The following is an 18846-nucleotide window of genomic DNA, read 5'->3' on the forward strand; positions in this document are numbered from 1 at the left end:
CTGGGAATTGTTGATATTTCATAAAATGAGGATGAGTATTAAATTCCCCAAAAGAATGTTGAAATACTAAACACAGTGTGCTTGGCACGTAGAAAGGCCTGAGTAGATGTTATTTGTTAATGGTGTTATTTTTACATGGAATAGGGACAGAGAAACGTAGATGGGAAAATGTGGAATTGGAGATAACAGTTTGGCTAGCTCTTGCTAAAGGTTAGTGGATTTCCTACTAGTTGTCCCTTGAAATGGCAAAGGTCGGAGGTTGGAGAAAGATGTGGGAGGGAATGTGGAGATAGGAAAAGTCTGGCTTCTTGTCTGCATTTGTATCATATTTTATTGTTTCAGGGAACTTCTATAACCATTGTCCCCTTCTAAGGAGACATAATACCTCTTGGTCTAGTTATAGCACCTGGGTTTAATTTCTTATGTCCGCGGAGGTTGATTGGTAGAGACTGCCCGTGACCGTGTTAAGAAGGATTCTGAGGCTGTGTCCAAACCTGGTAGGAAGCAAATGCTGAGCCTGATGAGCACTGTCTGCCCCAAGAGTGCAGACTCTAAGATGGCAGTCCTGTGTGGGTCTTCCTTGAAACAGGAGCTTCCTTTGTTTGACCACTCTTGCAGGTGGAAGTGATCAAGAAAGCCTACATGCAAGGTGAAGTGGAATTTGAGGATGGAGAAAATGGTGAGGACGGAGCTGCCTCCCCCAGGAACGTGGGGCACAACATCTACATATTAGCTCATCAGGTATGACCTGTCCCTGGGTCCCCGCGTCAGGCACGGTTTGCCTTCACTGCCAGAATTCCCAGCAGAATGTGCGCTTAAACTTGGTTCTCCCCTAAGGGTTTAACCTGGGGCTGTTTGTATTCACGGTGATGTGGTTCACAGGTACTTGTGGCAGCCTGACCCAATGTCCCGTGTTCTAGGGCTCTTCCATTTTCCCATGGGAGGGTCGTGTCCTTGGAAATCCCCACGTTTCTTAAAAGCCTTCGCACTGAGCCTTGACACTTACATAGTTTATGACTGTGTTTGGAGACAGTTGAAAGGAGTCTTAGGCTTTTCATAAATATTGATGAGTCTATCTTAACAATCTAAGAAATAAACTTCAGCTGCTTTGCCTCCTATCACGTTTAAAAATCTTTGGGAACTAACCTGTCATTATGAGTTCTTTGTGTTTGCTTTTGGGGGGTGGGGGGTGGGGGGTGGGGAGTAGTAATTCTTCCTACCCTGGCACCAGAATGCCCTGTTTCATAACTCTCTTCCCAAGTGTCTGGGCTTTTGAAGATACTTTCTTTTTCTGGAGGCTGATATGCCTTGAGCTCGCTGATGTGTGTGGGCAGCTTGTAACTCTGCTGCAGGCTTGTGCTTCCTGTCCCTTTCACCTCGCTGGGCTAGAGGACTTAGGAATAAAGCAGTAACAGTATTGGGTGGGATGGTGTGCCCTGCTACAGCGTGCTGGCAGAAGAAAAGAAAACCATCTCCTGTCCCACATCTCTTCTACTACCCATGTTTTGCCACTCGGTGGGTTTCAGAACTTTCTGAGTGGAGACCTGTGTGGCTGTACAGAAAACCCCATCTCCCATGTGGCTGAAGAAATTGGGGGAAAGTGGGACCTCATGTGGGCATGAGCTTTCTCCATGCTGTTGTGCCACGCTCCCAAAATAGTTGCTGTGCAGAGCATACCTTGACAGGACGTAGCAAGCCTCCCGCCATCTTTGCCCTTCAGCTTACCACTGTGTATGATGCATTCTTTATGCCCCACAATGGAAAGGGGCGCACGTGTGCCTGTCGCAAAGCGACAATGACTCCCCCCGTTTTCTGAACTTGTGTTCTAGTTGGCTCGGCATAACAAAGAACTCCAGACCATGCTGAAACCTGGTGGCCAAGTGGATGGGGACGAAGCTCTGGAGTTTTATGCCAAGCACACAGCCCAGATAGAGGTAAAAACAGAGGGAACTCAGGGCTCGGGCCTGTGTTAAGGGCTTGCAGTGGGCTCTGCCCTGTGCTGGGGCTGGCACACAGTCATTCGTCTGAACAGCAACGTGTTGGTTATGCATTCTGACAAGGCCATGAGGACAAGTAGAAAGTATTGTAAGAAAGTCCAGCAGAGGGACCTGCTATGGACTGTGCTGGTCACAGAGGCCTTTTCTGAAGAAAGGCATTTAAGCACAGACCTTAGGAAAAATTGGATTGAAGCAGGCAGAGCCTGGAGGGAAGAGCTTCTCACACCTGGGGAATAACGACAAGTGGAGGCTCTGAGGAGGGAGACGCTAGGGGAAGACGGGGAGCTGGAAACCAGTGACCAACACAAGGTCCGAAAGGAAAGACCGGTGGCTCTGGGCCCGCAGAATCCTGTCCACCATCCTTTTGAGAAGTCTGGATTTACTGGCAGAGCCATGCAGAACTGAGGGAGAGTTTTACACAGAGGAATGCTACAGTCAGATCTGCATTACACACACACACACACACACACACACACACACACACACACTCCCCCCATACCTTACTGATCCTCTGTGAACTCAATGGGGCCATCTTGCATTTTGCAGAGAGGGAAACTCTGAAATAAGACTCAGAGAGGTCGTGTCATTTGCCCAGCTAGCAGTGGCAGAACTGCAATTGTAATCCAGGTCTGGCCGACCCCAGAGCCTGTGGGTGCATTTTGTTACCTGCGTTGAACCCAGACTTGTGTCTCCAGGCTCTAGGCAGTGAGGCATGGTGTGCCTTGTTTGGCTAACAAAGAAGTGCACAGATTGAGGATCATTGCTGGAACAGCGATTTTGAAGGGCTAACAGACTCCTTTGGGCCATATGAAATGTTCAGGATGGAGACTTTTTAAGAATATATTCTTACCAAATGTATCAGGTGTCTGGGCTGTTCTAATAAAATGTGTCATTTTACTGATGAGTTGACCATGGCAGCGCATGTGGACAAATACTCTTAATTTATTGTTAACAGTGAGAAGCTTGATGGCAGCCCTGCTCTGTCCTGTGGAGCCCTTAAAAGACAGGCTTCAGGTGTTTGCAGTGTAGGATGTCAGACCTCCTTGGTTCACTGGAGAGAAGACTGAAGCTTGATGAGGTTCAGAGGCATGAACAAGGTCACCCAGGCCTGTTAGAGCTGGGGAGGGATTGAAGTGTGTTCTCCTGACTCCCGGTTGTAAGTCTCCTGAAAAGGAGGTGTGGACAGATATGAAATGATGAGGAGAAAATGGTCAGGCATGGTGTCCCTCACTCTCAAATCCTACCCTTGGCTAGCCACCCATTTCTTCCAGTTTCCTGAAGAAGTTACCTATGAAAAGCTGGAAAATTCCCCATTACTCCCTGGGGCTTCCTCATAGAGTGCTTTGATCATGGGAGTTAGCCTGAGTGTGTCTGGAGTCTGGGACTTAGTTCTTGTCAGGGGGCCTCCAGTGTCATCGTCCTTTCCCTCTTGACAACAAAAGCACTTCTCACATCATAGTTGTTCAGCTTAGGAAGATCCAGAGGCCACTTGACTGCACAACAGGCAGACTCCAGTACAGACTCAGTCCCTGAGCCTATCCAAATAGGAGCATCACCTGTGGGCAGGTTCCAGTCACCAATCCTCAAACCACAATTCCATTTAAATGAGGTTGACTGAAGAACCAGAATCATTATGACAGTGAAGTTTCCTGTAACCTGATCTGCAGCTAGATTGGGGAACCACTGGTCTAAAGATCGTGCCTCCCAGAATTTATAGAGGTAGGGCTGTGGGAACCTGTCTCACGTCTGAGAGAGTTTTCCACTACAACTGGACCTGAGTCACTTCCCTTGCTGTGTCAGGGAGCAAACGTGTTGGAAAAGTGAGAACCAGATCTTCTTGTAGAGGGCATTGGCCCTCACCTGACTTCTCTAGCCTCTGGGGTGAAAGAATAAAGAGAGGTCATGCTCCTATTGTACCACAACCTGTACCCCTTTTGAAATGCCAACTCCCCAGGATGGTGACTAAATACAGTGTCCTAGAATCTGCACAATCCTGACCAGACTACCTCCTCTGGAGATTGAGCCAGTTTAGGAAGGGCACAGAGAAAACCTGTAAGGTGTCTACTCCAGGGCTCGACATAGCTGGTTCAAAGAACAGTGAACGCTGTGCCAGTGTTAAATGGCCGTACTAGTTCATGCCCTGTACATCTTAGATGCTGTGACATCATAGGAGGCCAATGCAACTGGATAAACCAAAATTCTCTTTTTTAAAGTTCCTATTTAGGAGAAAAAAGAAAACACCTAATTTTGCCATCAGAGAAGTTTAGGAGAGGTTTGCACCACAGTCTGGTGCTGTACTGTCCAATATAGTAATCATTAGTCATGTGTGGCTGTTTAATTAAAATTAAATACTCAGTTTGTCAGTTGCACTAGCCACATATGCCAGTGCTCAATGGCCACGTGTGACTAGTGGCCCCCTTTTGCAAAGGGCAGATGCTTAGATATAGAACCATTCCATCATTACAGAAAGTTCTATTGGACAGCCCTAGTCTAGAGCCTCATTTGGTTTTATGCACAAAACACAGTTTAAATTGAGACAAAAGTTAATCACAGTAAAAGCAATGGGTCTCAGCTTAAAAAACAAAACAAAACAAACAAAAACTCTTCTTGGAGACTTGCCCAAACTATTTTTTATATAAATCTGAGAGACACAGCCCAGTCTGAGAAGGCTCCAGAACAGGTTCGTATTATATTCAGTCTTGAATACTGAGCCCATGACCGATTGCAGAGATCCTCAGTGAAAGGTTTTTGAAAATGACCGTTAAAGCTCGTCTATTTTTCCACCCTAGATTGTCAGATTAGACCGAACCATGGAACAGATTGTGTTCCCTGTGCCCAGCATATGTGAATTCCTAACCAAGGAGTCAAAACTACGAATATACTATACTACAGAGAGGGATGAACAAGGCAGCAAGATCAATGACTTCTTCCTGCGGTCCGAGGACCTCTTCAATGAAATGAACTGGCAAAAGAAACTGAGAGGTGGGTCAGCACTGCATCCACAACACGTCAGAGCGATGCCCTCCTGGGGTTTCAGAGACCTCAGCTTGATGGTGGTGGGTGTGCCTCAAGTCGGACCAGAGCTAGAATAATTTACAGTACTTCTACCTCTGAGCGCCGGGCAGACCTAGATACCTTTGTAGCTGATCAATGGGTTCTGGCCTTGGGGAGGCACCTCCCCAGAAAAGTCTTCCTTCATGCACCATTTGATTTTATTTGATTGGAGAGCTCTATGGAAGACTTTCAGAATGTCGTTTTTTGGTATCTTGATGTAGAAAATAAAAGGAAGGGAGAAAAAGCAAGGCTTTGAGCTCGCAGGATGGTGCACTTGAGCAGGAAATTCAGCCAGCTTGACTGCTCATTTACTAGCTCACCTGCTCTGAAGACACTGGTCTCTCCCTTTTACAGGTGTAGCTCAGGTTTTAGACTCTACTGTAATCATTTTATAGGCAGTGGAATCATTTGCCACATAAGACGCATCGTTGCTCACCACCTAGTCCCACTGCGATGCCTGGCCAGTCGGGCTGAAATAACTCATCTAAAACACTTTTATAGGGCTGTCCCAGAGGGCTTCTCAGCTCCTGGTTTTCATTAGGATTTTAATGGGATCCTTCAGTACTGACAGTACACTCCGCACCAACTGTTGTGACCAACTTAGAAAGGACTGTGCTTTATTTCTGTCTGTTAGTCAGGAGCCAGGTTTTTTTATTTGAAACCCTGGATTCCAGCTACAGTTGTGATCTTTTGGGCTCTTTGTGCGGGGCGGGGCTGCGGGAGTGGAAGCGGAATTGGAGGTCAGTTTCTGGGAGCTTCTGTCCTCTTCCTGCCTCCCACCAGCTTGAGCCAGAACGGACCAGCATTCACTGCATGCTTCTTTCACTTCACCAGTCTTCTCCCTACCTCCCTGCACCCCTAGGTTTGGCCAGTGGCCAAGAGGGTTGTGCACACACGTCAGACAGAAGACCTGTTCTCATCACACCCCCACCCCACAACATTCTCACTCATCTCTAAGGCTACCTCATCTTCCAGCACTTTCGAACTTAGAAAATGTTTTCTGGGGTGCATCTGGCTGGCTCGGTCAGTAGAGCATACGATTCTTTATTTTAGGGTCGTGAGTTCAAGCCCCACATTGAGTGTAGAGATACACAAAATCTTTAAAAAAGGAAGGAAGGAAAGAAAAAGTAAAGAAAATGTTTCCTGGCCACACCCATTCCTTACCCAGTCCCATGCTTGGTGTCTGACGAAGAGGCCAGGAGGCCTTTAGAAGACCAGCTTGCATGTTCTCCTTGGTAGGGACTTCAGAAGATTGAGAGTGCACTTCTAACTGATACCAGTGTGTCCTTCATCCAGGCTCCTCCAGCTCAAGCGCCATGAGTAGCCTTGAACACCCGCACAACACAACGCTTAGGTGAACACAGAAAAAAAATAGCAAAGTAAGGTAGGCATAGACCCTATCCACTTTGCACTCTTGTGTTTTCAGCTCTTAGCCTCACTGGGGTGGTCTGCGATTCCTGCATCAAGGGATAATCCTGAATCCCCGTATCCAGACCTCCACTGTAGTTACTAAAACTGTGACTTTGCTCTGATCAGTGTATGGGTCTACTAAGACTGGTCAGGTATATTCATTCCCACAATTCTGGGAGCCTATGAAAACATAGAAATACATGCTAGGCTCTCCAGGAGGCTTGGGAACCGACAGAAGGGTTTTCACCTTTTCTTGTGAGGATAGATACCTTGTGATCGCTCTTTATGAGACGGTTGTCTTCACGCAGGCACAGGAGGAAGACCTCAGCCCCAAGAGGTGGGGGAATCTCACTTCCATTCCGCTTCTGGTCCCCACTGGCTGTGTGGCCCTGAGCAGATGACTTCACTGCTCCCAGACCCCCACCTACAAAGTGGGGAATGAAGATTGATTGACTCATTGATTGTGGAGTGCTCACGTCATCATCCTTCGATGTGTGTTGCATTGTAGCTAATGCCTCCTCTTGCTTAGTCTGCCTTTGTTTCAGTATAGCTTAAACACAGCTATAGTTGTCAACTGAAAGATTTTAATTGGCTTCAAAGCTATCTGCTGGTAAGAGAGAAATTGAAAACAGTAACTGGATGAAACATGATATGCGTATTTAGGGAGGGGAGAAATGCCCTCGTTAGAAGTGCAATTAAAATGAAAAACACTGTTCTCTCTTAGTAGCCTGTTTCTCTTCTAATAAATCTGTAGGAAGAAAATTTCTGCTTTATTCATGAAGCTGCTTTCCCCTTTCCTGAAAGTGTCACAGAACCACCTGTGCTTTGGTACATCTGGAGCTAGGGCTCAGATGTAAAGTCAAGTCTGTCCCAGGCTGCTGTTGCTTGGTAATTTCTTCTGCAAATCTTATGATACTCAATTCCTATGGTCTCCTGAAGCCCTCTTCGCTGCTCCTCTCACAGAACATGCACGCACGCGTGCACGCACACGCACACACACGCACACACACGCACAGCCCATTCAATGTGTTCACATCCTTTCTCACCCGTGCCTCTCTGACACCTTCTCCTGAAGTTCCCAGCCCCAGTGAAGTAAAACTCTGGGCTCAGAGAATGAGAAGATCATGAAAGAGGAAACAGAGGCCCGGTTACATATGCTGACGTATTCCTGCGTGGGGTTTTCCCTCATGGTTCTCACACCCATCCAAATAGAGCTGGGGAATTCTGGAGTCCAGGTCCTCGAGCACAGCCCAGACACAAAGGCTGGGGAAGAGGGTTACCACACGATGCCCTGGGGTTCAGTAATTTAGACTGACCTGCCTAAATGGGATCGTGGCATCCTGTGTTTTTACTGTGAGGTAGTAGGTATATCCACTCAGCCAACTTTTACCCGTCCTAAGTAGAAAACATGCTACGGAGTACAGCAGCGGGGGTTCATCGGTGTTTAAGCTGTGATTCCTTCCTGTGTGGACGTACCGTGTGATGGGCGCAGGCAACGCAGGCATATTTTTAAGTGGCTATAATTGAGCCGCCTGATGATGAGCAGGACTGTAATTAAGCAGTGACACGCCATGAAAGTATGGGAAAGGCAGCCTTCTGAGAAAAGGCGGGATCTGAACAGCATCTGGGAGGATAGATAGCACTTGGATAAACATAAGCCTGAGAGTTTGGGGAGAGGGAAGGTGTATTCATTTCCAATTGCTACTGTAACAAATTACCACAAACCTGGAGGCTTACCATAACATACATTTACTATCTTACATTTCCGGAGGCCAGAACCCTACAAAGGTTCTCCTCAGGCTAAAAATCAAGTGTTGTCAGGACTATCTGCCTTCTAGAGGCTCTAGCTTTTTCCAGCTTCTAGGGGCTGCTTTTGCATTGTTTGGCTCTTGGCCTCTTCCTCCATCTGCAAAGCCAGCTGTGGCCAGGAGAGCCCTGCTCACACTGCAGGACCCTGTCTCTGACACTCCCACACTCTTCCTTTGCTTGTAAGCATGTTTGTGATTGTGTTGGGCCCACTGGATAATTCAGGATAATTTCCCCATCTCCAGATCCTTAACTGTATTACATCTGTGAAGTCCATTTTCCCATGAAAGGTAACATATTTATTGATTCCGAAAATGAGGATGTGGACATCCTTGGCGGGGGAGGGCTGCTATTTTCCCATCACACAAGGTACATTAGTTGCATTATATTGCTGTATGACAACTTACCTCAAAACTTAGTGGCTTAGGGGTGCCTGGGTGGCGCAGTCGGGGAAGCATCCAACCTCGGCTCAGGTCATGATCTCCTGGTTTGTGTTCAAGCCCCACATCAGGCTCTGTGCCGACAGCTCAGAGCCTGGAGCCTGCTTCAGATTCTGAGTCTCCGTCACTCTGCCCCTCCCCCTGCTTGCACTCTGTCTCTCTCTTAAAACTAAATAAACATTAAAAAATGAAAAAAACAAAAACACTTAGTGGCTTAAAACAATAAATATCTATTTCCTCACAGTTTCTCAGTGTCCAGAGTTTGGGAGTGGCTCAGCTGGGTTGTTCTGACTCAGGGTTTTTCATGAGGTTGTGGTCAAGATGGCAGCCAGGCCCTCCTCATCTGAAGGTTTGATGGACCTGGAGGACCCATTTCTCTGCTCACTCTCGTGGCCATTGGTAGGAGGCCTCATTTCTTGTACACCTGGGCCCCTCTGTAGGTCTGCTTGAGTTCCACACAAAATGGTGGTTGGTTTCCTCAGAGCACATGACTGAGGAGAGGTAAAGGAAGAAGCTGCAGTGCTTTTTATGACCTAGTCTCAGGAAACACGCCCATCACTTCTGTACTGTCTTAGAAGTGGTGACTAAGTCCAGCCCACACTCAAGGGAAAGGGGATAAGCTGCACCCCTTGAAGAGGAGAGGATCAAAGACTTTGGGGACATATTTTTGAAATAGCACGGGGACACTGCACAGAGGCTCAAGGTGCCACATGCATTCAGGGAGCATCACTAGACTGGGATGTAAAGGTAGCCTATCTGGGGAAGAGAAGCAGGAGAAAAAAGAGTCTGGAAAGTTAAATGGGATCACAGTTTCATGTGTAAATAGAAGACAGTGCATGTCAAGGTTGGTCTCTAAGTATCTTTTTGAACCTGGATAGATACTCAGTTGATTTGAAGGACTAAATATTCATCATATTCAGAATGATACTACAGTTCAAGTGTGTTAGCTTTATAAATACATGATTTATTTGTGAGCTGCATGCCATAGTTGAGGGTCATTTATTACAATTAAATTAAAGCATCCTACAGTGGCTGCTCTTATATTTGATATTGAGAGCCCCCCTGAAGAGAATTTTGGCTTACATAGACCATTACTGAGCTTTGCCATTTCTTATTTTTCTTTTACTCCGTAAGAGCTTTTTACAAATACGCAAACGTGGAGAGGACATTATAAATTCCCACGTACCCGCGGCTCAGTTTCAACCATTACCAACCCTTTGCCATTCTTGCCACCCAGCTCTTCTGGAGTCTATATATCCAGATCAGAAATGGGCTTCATTCCCAGAAGAAACACTAGTAGCTATTGTTTCCAGGGCAGATGATTTGTCACCTTAAATTTGTTTCACCACTTTGCTTTTAAAAAAAGAAGTTAATTGTTACTGGAGGTTGACTGAATTCTGGTCAGCTCCTCTTCTGAATGTTGAAATGAGCCACTTACCTTTGTCCTTGTCACTAGCCCCAAAGGATCACTGACCTGGGTGATGATATCTCCTCCATAACTTCCACCCCCTGCTGGGCCTCAGTTTCCCTCATTTGTAAAAGGAGAGATTTTTAAAGTAGATGGTGCTTGTAACCCTAAAACTCTAGACTTTGGAAATATTTCCTGTTTCCCAAGTACAAACATGAATTGAGCAATTATTAAATTACCCAGGGCTCTGTTTAATTGTGGCATAACTTTATTTTGGAGAGAAGCTTTCAAAGACTTGGCTGCTGCTCTAGGCATCATTATAGGGCCATTGAATATGTCATTGGCTGCTGTCCTAAAGTTAAGTGATGACTTCATTGGGAAAGAGAAACACACCATAGAGACCCATTCTCCCATACTCCATACTTGTTTGGAGGGAGATAATGTTGAATGAGTCTACCTATTAGAAACTCTGCTTCTGGCATGGAGACTGAAATTATTCCTACCATATCTATATTTGAGCATCATCCGAAGTATAAGGCACCACTGGAAAAGAATTCAGTGAAAAAGGAAGCACCACCACACACAATGTGGCCAGAGGCCTGTTGTTCTAACACTGAGCGTGCCCAGCCAGTGTGATATTGCCTATATAAGATGGCAGCAGTATGGAAAGTGTCTCTCGCCTATTAGTGATGGCTTTGGTACCACATCCTCTCTCCATGGTAGCCTTTGAGAATGGGAGCTCTGATGCTCACTTCCCCAGTCAGCAGCTCCCTGCCCCTGGCATGATCATCAGACTTGAGGAAAAGGGCAGATGGCTCAATGTCAGGCAAAGGATCTGTAAGTTAGTGGAGGATTTTGAGCAAGACAGGAGTATGGAAATGGTAGCCACCCTAGTCTGGAGCCCAGCTCAGCCAATTCTGGATGCTCTGTGTCCCTCCAACTGGAGCCCCACACTTCTAAAAGGCTGATTAAGTTCTTGGGTCTGTCTGAGCATCTCCTCTGGTCCCAGATTCAGTGGTTGATTGAGGATTCAGTGCATGAACTCTGGACAACCCCCAGATTTCATAACTGGTGGTGTTGACTGGGGCATGCAGGGTTTTTAGATGTTCCAACTTTCCTCCTTTTCTTTGCTTCCTTGACCCCAAATACATCTTCTGTTCCAATAAGTACTCCAAACAGAAATAAACCAATCTGATGTCGTTGTGAGCCTGTGAGTCAACCTCAAAACAAATGATCATTTTTCTTACTGTTGTGGTAAAAACTAGAAACAAAAGTGGGCTTGTGGGGCAGAGAGGGAGGAAGGGCCAAGTGGGATTCCTAGCATTCTGAATCGAACCTTACATGGTCTGGTCTTTGTTTTCACAGCCCAGCCCGTTCTGTATTGGTGTGCCCGCAACATGTCTTTCTGGAGCAGCATTTCATTTAACCTGGCTGTCCTGATGAACCTGCTTGTGGCGTTTTTCTACCCATTTAAAGGAGTCCGAGGAGGTACCCATATTTTCTATTTCAAAGAAACTACTAGAAGTAGCAGGAAGGTTATGACTTGCATCTTAAATATGATCCCTGGAACTATTGGTGCAGTATTACGGGATCTCAGTTACCCATTTTCAGACAAGATGGGATTGCAGCTTTTACCACAGATTTAGTTTTAAATCTCACTTAAAACAATATAAATTTTGTGTCCACATTTATCTAGCAGGAAAGACAGAGAAGAAGTTGTACACTCTGAAACCTGTAAGAAATAGTCTCAGTCAGCCTCCTTGTTTTAGATATTGGGAAACTCTCGTCTCAGAGAATTTGAGAGATTTAGCCAAAGCTGCACAGCTAGCTAGTGGCAAGGCTAACCCTAGAACATAGACATTTTGATGTTCAGTCCTGTAGATGATTTTCCCCATCCCATATTTAGAGAATTAATTTCAAACTAAAGAATTTGTAAGGCATGTCTGGAATTTTTTTTTCTTTTTCTTTCTTTTTTTTTTTTTTTGGCAGGGGGCTTGATGAGACGGGACTTGAATGACTAACGACTGCACCTCCTTGGATGGTTAGGCTATTAAGAGCTCTATGCCATCATTCTCGCAGTAGAACATGTCCATGATCTTTATGGATATCCTCCCCAGCCCCTCTCTCTTTCCAGTCCCCTGCCATGTGCATTCTACCTATTTCTCTGAGAACAGGCAAACAAGTCAGGAGGGCCATTTATTTTTCTCTTTGTGGCTCCTCCATTTGCTTGACAGTGTTCTAGAGTTATTTACATTTGCGGGGTTCTGGGGCCCAGCAGAAGCCCCTCTCCTGTTATACATCCATAGCCCCTTTTCTGACACGCTGTACAGCCTCTTGAGAGATCTCTTTCTCAGCTACATTTTTCATCAGACCTACCTGGCAGATTGTCTCATGTACATATGTAACAACTGACCAGTAGCCACCTTTTGTGAAATACAGGGAATGGAGCCCAAAAGTAAGACACCAAAACAGTAGAGCAGTTCCAGGCTTAGCTCTTGAGCCTAATAATGCAGATGGGTATACATGATGAGACAGCATGTCTATACTTACAGTCTATTTAAGGTCCATTTTGAAAGTGGTAACTTGTTCTGTGATGCTTAGGTATCCAACATACCCATTTGAGGAGTTAGCTTTTCTGCTAGGCCTTCAGTTACCTTGAAATCCTTGTTTGAATGATTTTTCCCCCCCAAAAGCACTACCTAAACACAAGTCTGGGGGTATTTTCCTTTTAAGTGCCATGTCAGGGATCATAAACACCCCTGTGTGAAAAGATTCTGCACATCCACAGGGCTGCGAGGTTTTCTCGGAGGGGACATGTACTCAGCCAGGCTGCCGGTCAGCAGAGATAAGAGCGTGAAATAGAGTGACAGAAGAGCCTTTCCCTCTTTCCATTTCAGGAAAGTTGTCATGCTTATCATCACTGATTCTTCAACCATTACCTTGGATGTGTTTTCCTTTATTCCCCATTTCTTTCACAACACTTAAAATTAGCTTTTATTATACACCTTGACAATTTTCTTCATTGGTCATTTGTGGAAACGTTGAGGACCTTGTCTGAAGGGAGGCAGTTGACAGCTCCCCTCCCCTTCCGTGGTAAGCCTCATCCAGTGGAATACTTGATCTACAAAGTCCAGAGTCACCATCCAGGCCTGACTCTGCCACTCATTCACCACGTGACTCTGGGCAGGCAGCTTCCGTTAGTCATCCTTATCCTCTCTATTAAAAGGTACTTAAATTGACCCAGTAGTTGGGAAACCTTGGTGTGAATTGGGGAATTGCCGTGTGGTTCAGGGAAAAATAGTGGTTGACCCAGTCAGGATTTCAGGGGCATCCTGTTTCTCACCCATACAAGTTCAAGACCCAGTGAGGAGATGATTGTTAAAAGTCCCTCCAATTCTACAGTGGTGATCTGGTTGATCCGTAGTAGTTGAGACTTTCTGTTTTGGCAGTGTGGGCTTTAGAAACTTCATGTGGATGGATTAAATGGAAAGCATAATTAGATCTCCCAGGAAAGAAGGAGATTGATCCGACCTCAGGAAGCCTTTTCCATTATAAAGTGACTGAGCTCACTTCCAACACATCAATTCACTCTCAGATTTATTTTTCTCTTTTGTAAGACATGTTGGGGGCATCTTCTGTGTTCACTATTAACCATTTTCAAGAGGAGGGGTGTGTTAGGCCTGCCTTGAAATAAGATCTGGTTGGTTACCTGAAAGTATTTCTTTGAGATCAGTATTTGTTCATGTTGAACCCTAAAACCGGGATTTCCAAAATGTCCCAGTTGAATGTCCCCCCCCCCCCCTTTTTTTTTTATGAGTGCTGATATGGCTCTGTGGCTTATTAGGCCTCTGGCTGCCAAGAATACTGGTGGCCTTAAAAGCTCCTTTTCAAAAGTATCCTTTTCCCCCTTTATTTTAGAACTGATGAGTCACACAGCCTTTGGAAAGCATGAAACCTGGGCAGATTCACATTGTTTACTGAACTTGTGAGCATGCTACTATGATTGAAGCAAATGTATTACTGCCTTTTAAACTTTTTCATTTTTGAAAGTTTCAAATATATACACAAATAATAACAGTTAATTCACTGCCATGTATCTGTTAACCCAGCTTTAACAACTACCAACATTTTGTCAATCTTATTTCATCTATTCTCCAACTGTATTTTGAAAGATTTTAAAGAAGTCTAGACATCTTGTTGTTTTGCCCATAAATATTTCAGTGTGCATCTCTAACTTCTAAGAATATTTCAAAATATGTATAATTACCATAACATTATCATATCTAACAGAACTAACAGTAAATCATGTAATAGCCTGTCCATATTCATGTTTCTCCAATTGTCTTAAAGATGTCTTTCTATAATTGGTTTTTTAAAATCTAGCATTTTTTAACACTGCTTTTATAGTCGGGAGACAACAGGTTTTTATTTTGGCCCCTTCAGGATTTAGGTACATCCACTGTACTGGTCCCATTTATTATGCTGAGATCTTTAGGCAGTTTAAGATGGTGATTTTTTTTAATTAAAAAAAAAAATCTTTTTAATGTTTATTTCTGAGAGAGAGAAAGAGTGCAAACAGGAGAGGGGCAGAGAGAGGGGGAGATGCAGAATCCTAAGCAGGCTCCAGGCTCTGAGTTGTCTGCACAGAGCCTGACACGGGGCTCAGAACTCACCACAAGATCATGATCTGAGTCAAGGTCAGACACTTAACCAACTGAGCCACCCAGGTGCTCCAGATGGTGATTAGACACTTAGAGAAAATGACTGAGACACTTAGAGTACATGGACTGGGAGAAAATATATACAAAATATATATCTGACCAAAGGCTAATATCCAGAATACATAAAGAACTCTTACAATTCAGTAATAAAAAGACTACTCAGTTAAAACAGTGGGCAAAAGATTTGATCAGATATTTCACAGAAGAATGGGCAATAGCACATAAAAAGATATTCAACATCACATGTTTAAAAAACTTTTTTAAAAGAGTGGGGAGCATGCCTGGGTGGCTTAATCGGTTGAGCATACGACTTCATCTTAGGTCACGATCTCACTGTTCATGGGTTCAGGCCCCACGTCGGGCTCTGTGCTGACAACTCAGAGCCTGGAGCCTGGTTCACATTCTGTGTCTCCCTCTCTCTCTGCCCCTCCCTTGCTCATGCTGTGTCTTTCAAAAATAAATAAATGCTAAAAAAAAATTTTTTTAAAAGATACTCAATATCAGTAGTTATCAGAGACATGTGAATGAAAACTACAATGACATACCACTAGAAACCTACTAGAATGGCTACAATTGAAAATACTGAAAAAACAGATACATATTTATATATATATACATACATAGAAACACTGATTCCACCAAGTATTGGTGGCGACTTAGAGCAAGTGGAACCCCATGTACTACGCAATAGTGCATTCACTCTGGAAAACAGTATGGTTGTGTCTTAGAAAGTTAAACATATTCTTATGATCCACATAAAAACTTACGCCAATTTCAAGATGTGTACTTGAATGTTCCCAGTAACGTTATTTATAAGAACACAAACTGGAGACAACAAATACCCATTAATTGTTGAGTGGATAAGTAAATTGTGGTATATCCATATTATGGAATATTACGCCGACAGAAAGAACAAAATACTTACATAGAAAATAACCTGACTGAATCTCAGAAATTTGTTAAGTGAAAGAATTAAAAGCGTACCTACTAATACGATTATGTTTCCATTTTTATGAAATTGTGGAGAATGCAAGGCCCTAGTGATGGAAGGGAGGTCAGTGGTTGTGTCAGGGTGGAGATGGGGCAACTGCAAAGAACACAAGGAAACCCTGTAGGGTCGGAAAAATGCTCACATCTTGATTGTGTTGGCAGTTACCTGTGGTCTATGACTATATAAACTGCCAGAACTCATCACATTATGAGCTTAAAATTGGTTGGTTTTATGCATTGTTGTTGTTTTTTTAATTGGCCATTAAGAACCATCAACTTCAGAGGCTTACACATTCCAGCCATGTGCTCTGTCACCTTGGGCAAGACATGTAACCAAGACTCTGTTTCCTCCAGAGTACAGTGAAGACAATTGTTCAGCTGGATGGGAGGACCAAATAAATGAGGATCAGTGTCAACAGCTTCCTGTGATACCTAACCATTGTTAAATGAACAGGAAGTGACATATGCCTCAATATCCATGTCTTCCTGAATTTCCCAGAAGCTTCTGCCTCTCTGTGCCCATTTCTAATCAGGTTTTCCTTTTGAAGGATATCAAAAGGGAAGAGGGAAGTGGTTGGGAGTGGGGGGAACAGTTTCTAGAGAAAAAGTGTCTCGGCGGACATGGACGGAGTGAACTAGGGCAGCCAGCAGGCTTGTGGAGGAGCTGTAACTCGCAAGCGAGTCTCTTTCCTGGGTGGGGCTTCAATCCCAGCAGTTCTGGAGAAGCGAAACTCCTTTATATAAGTGGCCTTGATCATGTAGTGCTGCTTGTTTACATCTGAAGGAGACTCAAAATGTGACAGCATTTGAAATAGGGTTTTATTTTTTTTAATGAGTGTTTTACAGAACTATATTTTTAGCCGTGTTGGCTCATGTTATATAACTAAGCCGTCTCGTGGGACACTCTAAATAGAACTTGAAATAGCAAGAGATGACAAAAACTGGTATAAGCTCTTTGACTACAAGGATAATCTAATTGTAGGATGATGTTAATGATACGGAAGTTGCCTTCCTCCTTCCCTTGAAGAAATCTGATTCAGGCAGGAGACCTGCAATTTCCTTTGCATACTTTTAATAGAAATTAGAAGTTTAGGCTTCCAGTTCATCTTCCTGAAGAGTGAAATGTGATACATGTATGGATTTTATTGATGGAACAAATTCATCTGATTAGTTCCTACTGGGTGCCCAGTGCTTCCCTCAGGGAATTTGGAACCTGGCTGGGGGGCATTTAGGGTAGGGGTGGAGGGTAGAGAAAGACAGGTAAACTGACACCCAGAAAAATAGTGTTATATACGGATGACCAGGGTGGGGAATGAGAACACAGAGAGGGAGGGGCACCTGGCATAGTTTTCTGAAGAGGAAGGAGGTGGGGATGAGTTGATGGTGAAGACCTAAGATGAATAGGAAGGGGAGAAGAATTCCCCAGGTAGAACGAACATAGGTCAAGGCTTGCCAATGAGAAGACATGGGTGTGATGGGTTATGTCGAGGGGCACAGAATTGGAGGTGAGAATTTGGACAATGAGGCCCATTTGTTAATTGAAGAAAGTGTCATTATACCCATTTTGGTCTGTCGCCTCTTACTCAGTGAAATGCTGATCTCTGAGAGCCCCACCTTGTCTTTCCAGGAACACTGGAGCCACACTGGTCAGGACTGCTGTGGACAGCCATGCTCATCTCTCTGGCCATTGTCATTGCCCTCCCCAAGCCCCATGGCATCCGGGCCTTAATTGCCTCCACAATTCTCCGGTTGATATTTTCGGTTGGGTTACAACCCACATTGTTTCTTCTGGGAGCTTTCAACGTAAGTAGGAATACCTTCATAGCCACTTGCTTGTTGACATGCAAACAGGAACACCTTCCGTTCTGGTTCCCGGAATCTTGCCCTGTGTTTTCAGGGCAGAAAAAGACTGTTGGGGTCAATTGTTAAAATAGCAGAAGCAAGAGCAGTGTGGGTGGACATCTCCCTCTTAACCTTCTCACGGTCCAGCGAACCTCTTAATCTGTTATCTGGGCATTGATAGTCTCCTTTTTAGGGAAAATCCCTCTCAGAAGTAAGAGAGGAAGAGGGAGAGCAGTTGAGATGTAAATTAGTTCTCCCAGTCAGGTCAAAGCTTTGCTGGGACGGGAGACTTTAGCCAGTATAATACATCAAATGATCGGATATTAATACAGCACACCCACTTCTTTGAGGGCCACACAGAACCAAGAGAACAGGCAGGAGGAATCGCTGAAACAGAAATGGAGCACATATACAGGTGAGGAGAGGATCCGTTATTTCGAAGTCAGTGGTGAGGTTTGAAAGTGCTCCTTCACTGTAGTTGAAGGATAAGTGCCAACTGACCCTGCAGGGGGACTTCTTAGCAAGTGGAGACAGCTGACACAGGACCATAAATCGGAGGGGTTTCCTGGTGAACAGAAGTAGAAAGTTTGGATATGTGAGGCAGTGTGGGGATTGAAACTGCTTTCCAGAGGTTTCTGCCCTGGTCATATAAGGAAGCTAAGGTCACTGTACAAAAATGGAAGTGATGTAACAAAATAAGACTAATGTAGTAATTCGTTGCATCAGTAAGTGTCCCCAAATGGGTGTGTTCATATGGCAGAGGCAGCAAGGACATTAGGGGAGCAGGGACCACTTCAAGCCAGTGAGCCCCAGGGGATGAGGCAGGGTTGCAGCTCTGTTGTAGAATGGAAAGGATGGGCCAGAAAGCAGGGGTAGAGAAGAGCATTTTCCGGGACGCCCCACAGGCCCAAGCAGTAGGGAAGGCCCAGGACACTCTGAAGAGGTGGCCAGCAGTAGAGCTCCCCTCCGTGTGGTTCAGGGAGGGCTGCGTGGGACCTGATCCCGGTACAGGTCATCAGGGTGCTGCATTTGAGGAGAATGCCCTTGGGCCTCATCCTCCAGGTCAGCGCTTCCAGAGCATGTTTCAAGTTGATAAATCTTAGGTGAGAAGGGGGTTCCATGATCCAATCAGTGAGGGAGAGGCTGCATTAAACAAAATGAAAGGGTTTTTACTGTAG

At 44.8% G+C, this 18846-nt stretch overlaps 1 protein-coding gene across 2 annotated transcripts in view; it reads left to right on the forward strand.

The window, feature by feature from the left end:
- Positions 1-18846, forward strand: part of ITPR1 (inositol 1,4,5-trisphosphate receptor type 1) — a 327875-nt gene that overhangs the window by 268290 nt on the left and 40739 nt on the right. For both annotated transcript variants that reach the window (XM_042930020.1, XM_042930021.1), the window contains 5 exons: positions 619-741; positions 1830-1934; positions 4787-4979; positions 11481-11603; positions 17454-17629. In XM_042930020.1, the coding sequence (XP_042785954.1) occupies positions 619-741; positions 1830-1934; positions 4787-4979; positions 11481-11603; positions 17454-17629 (720 nt within the window). The remainder of the gene's footprint in view (positions 1-618; positions 742-1829; positions 1935-4786; positions 4980-11480; positions 11604-17453; positions 17630-18846) is intronic.

The sequence above is a fragment of the Panthera leo genome, chromosome A2, assembly GCF_018350215.1.
Source record: "Panthera leo isolate Ple1 chromosome A2, P.leo_Ple1_pat1.1, whole genome shotgun sequence".
Taxonomy (NCBI): Eukaryota; Metazoa; Chordata; class Mammalia; order Carnivora; family Felidae; genus Panthera; species Panthera leo.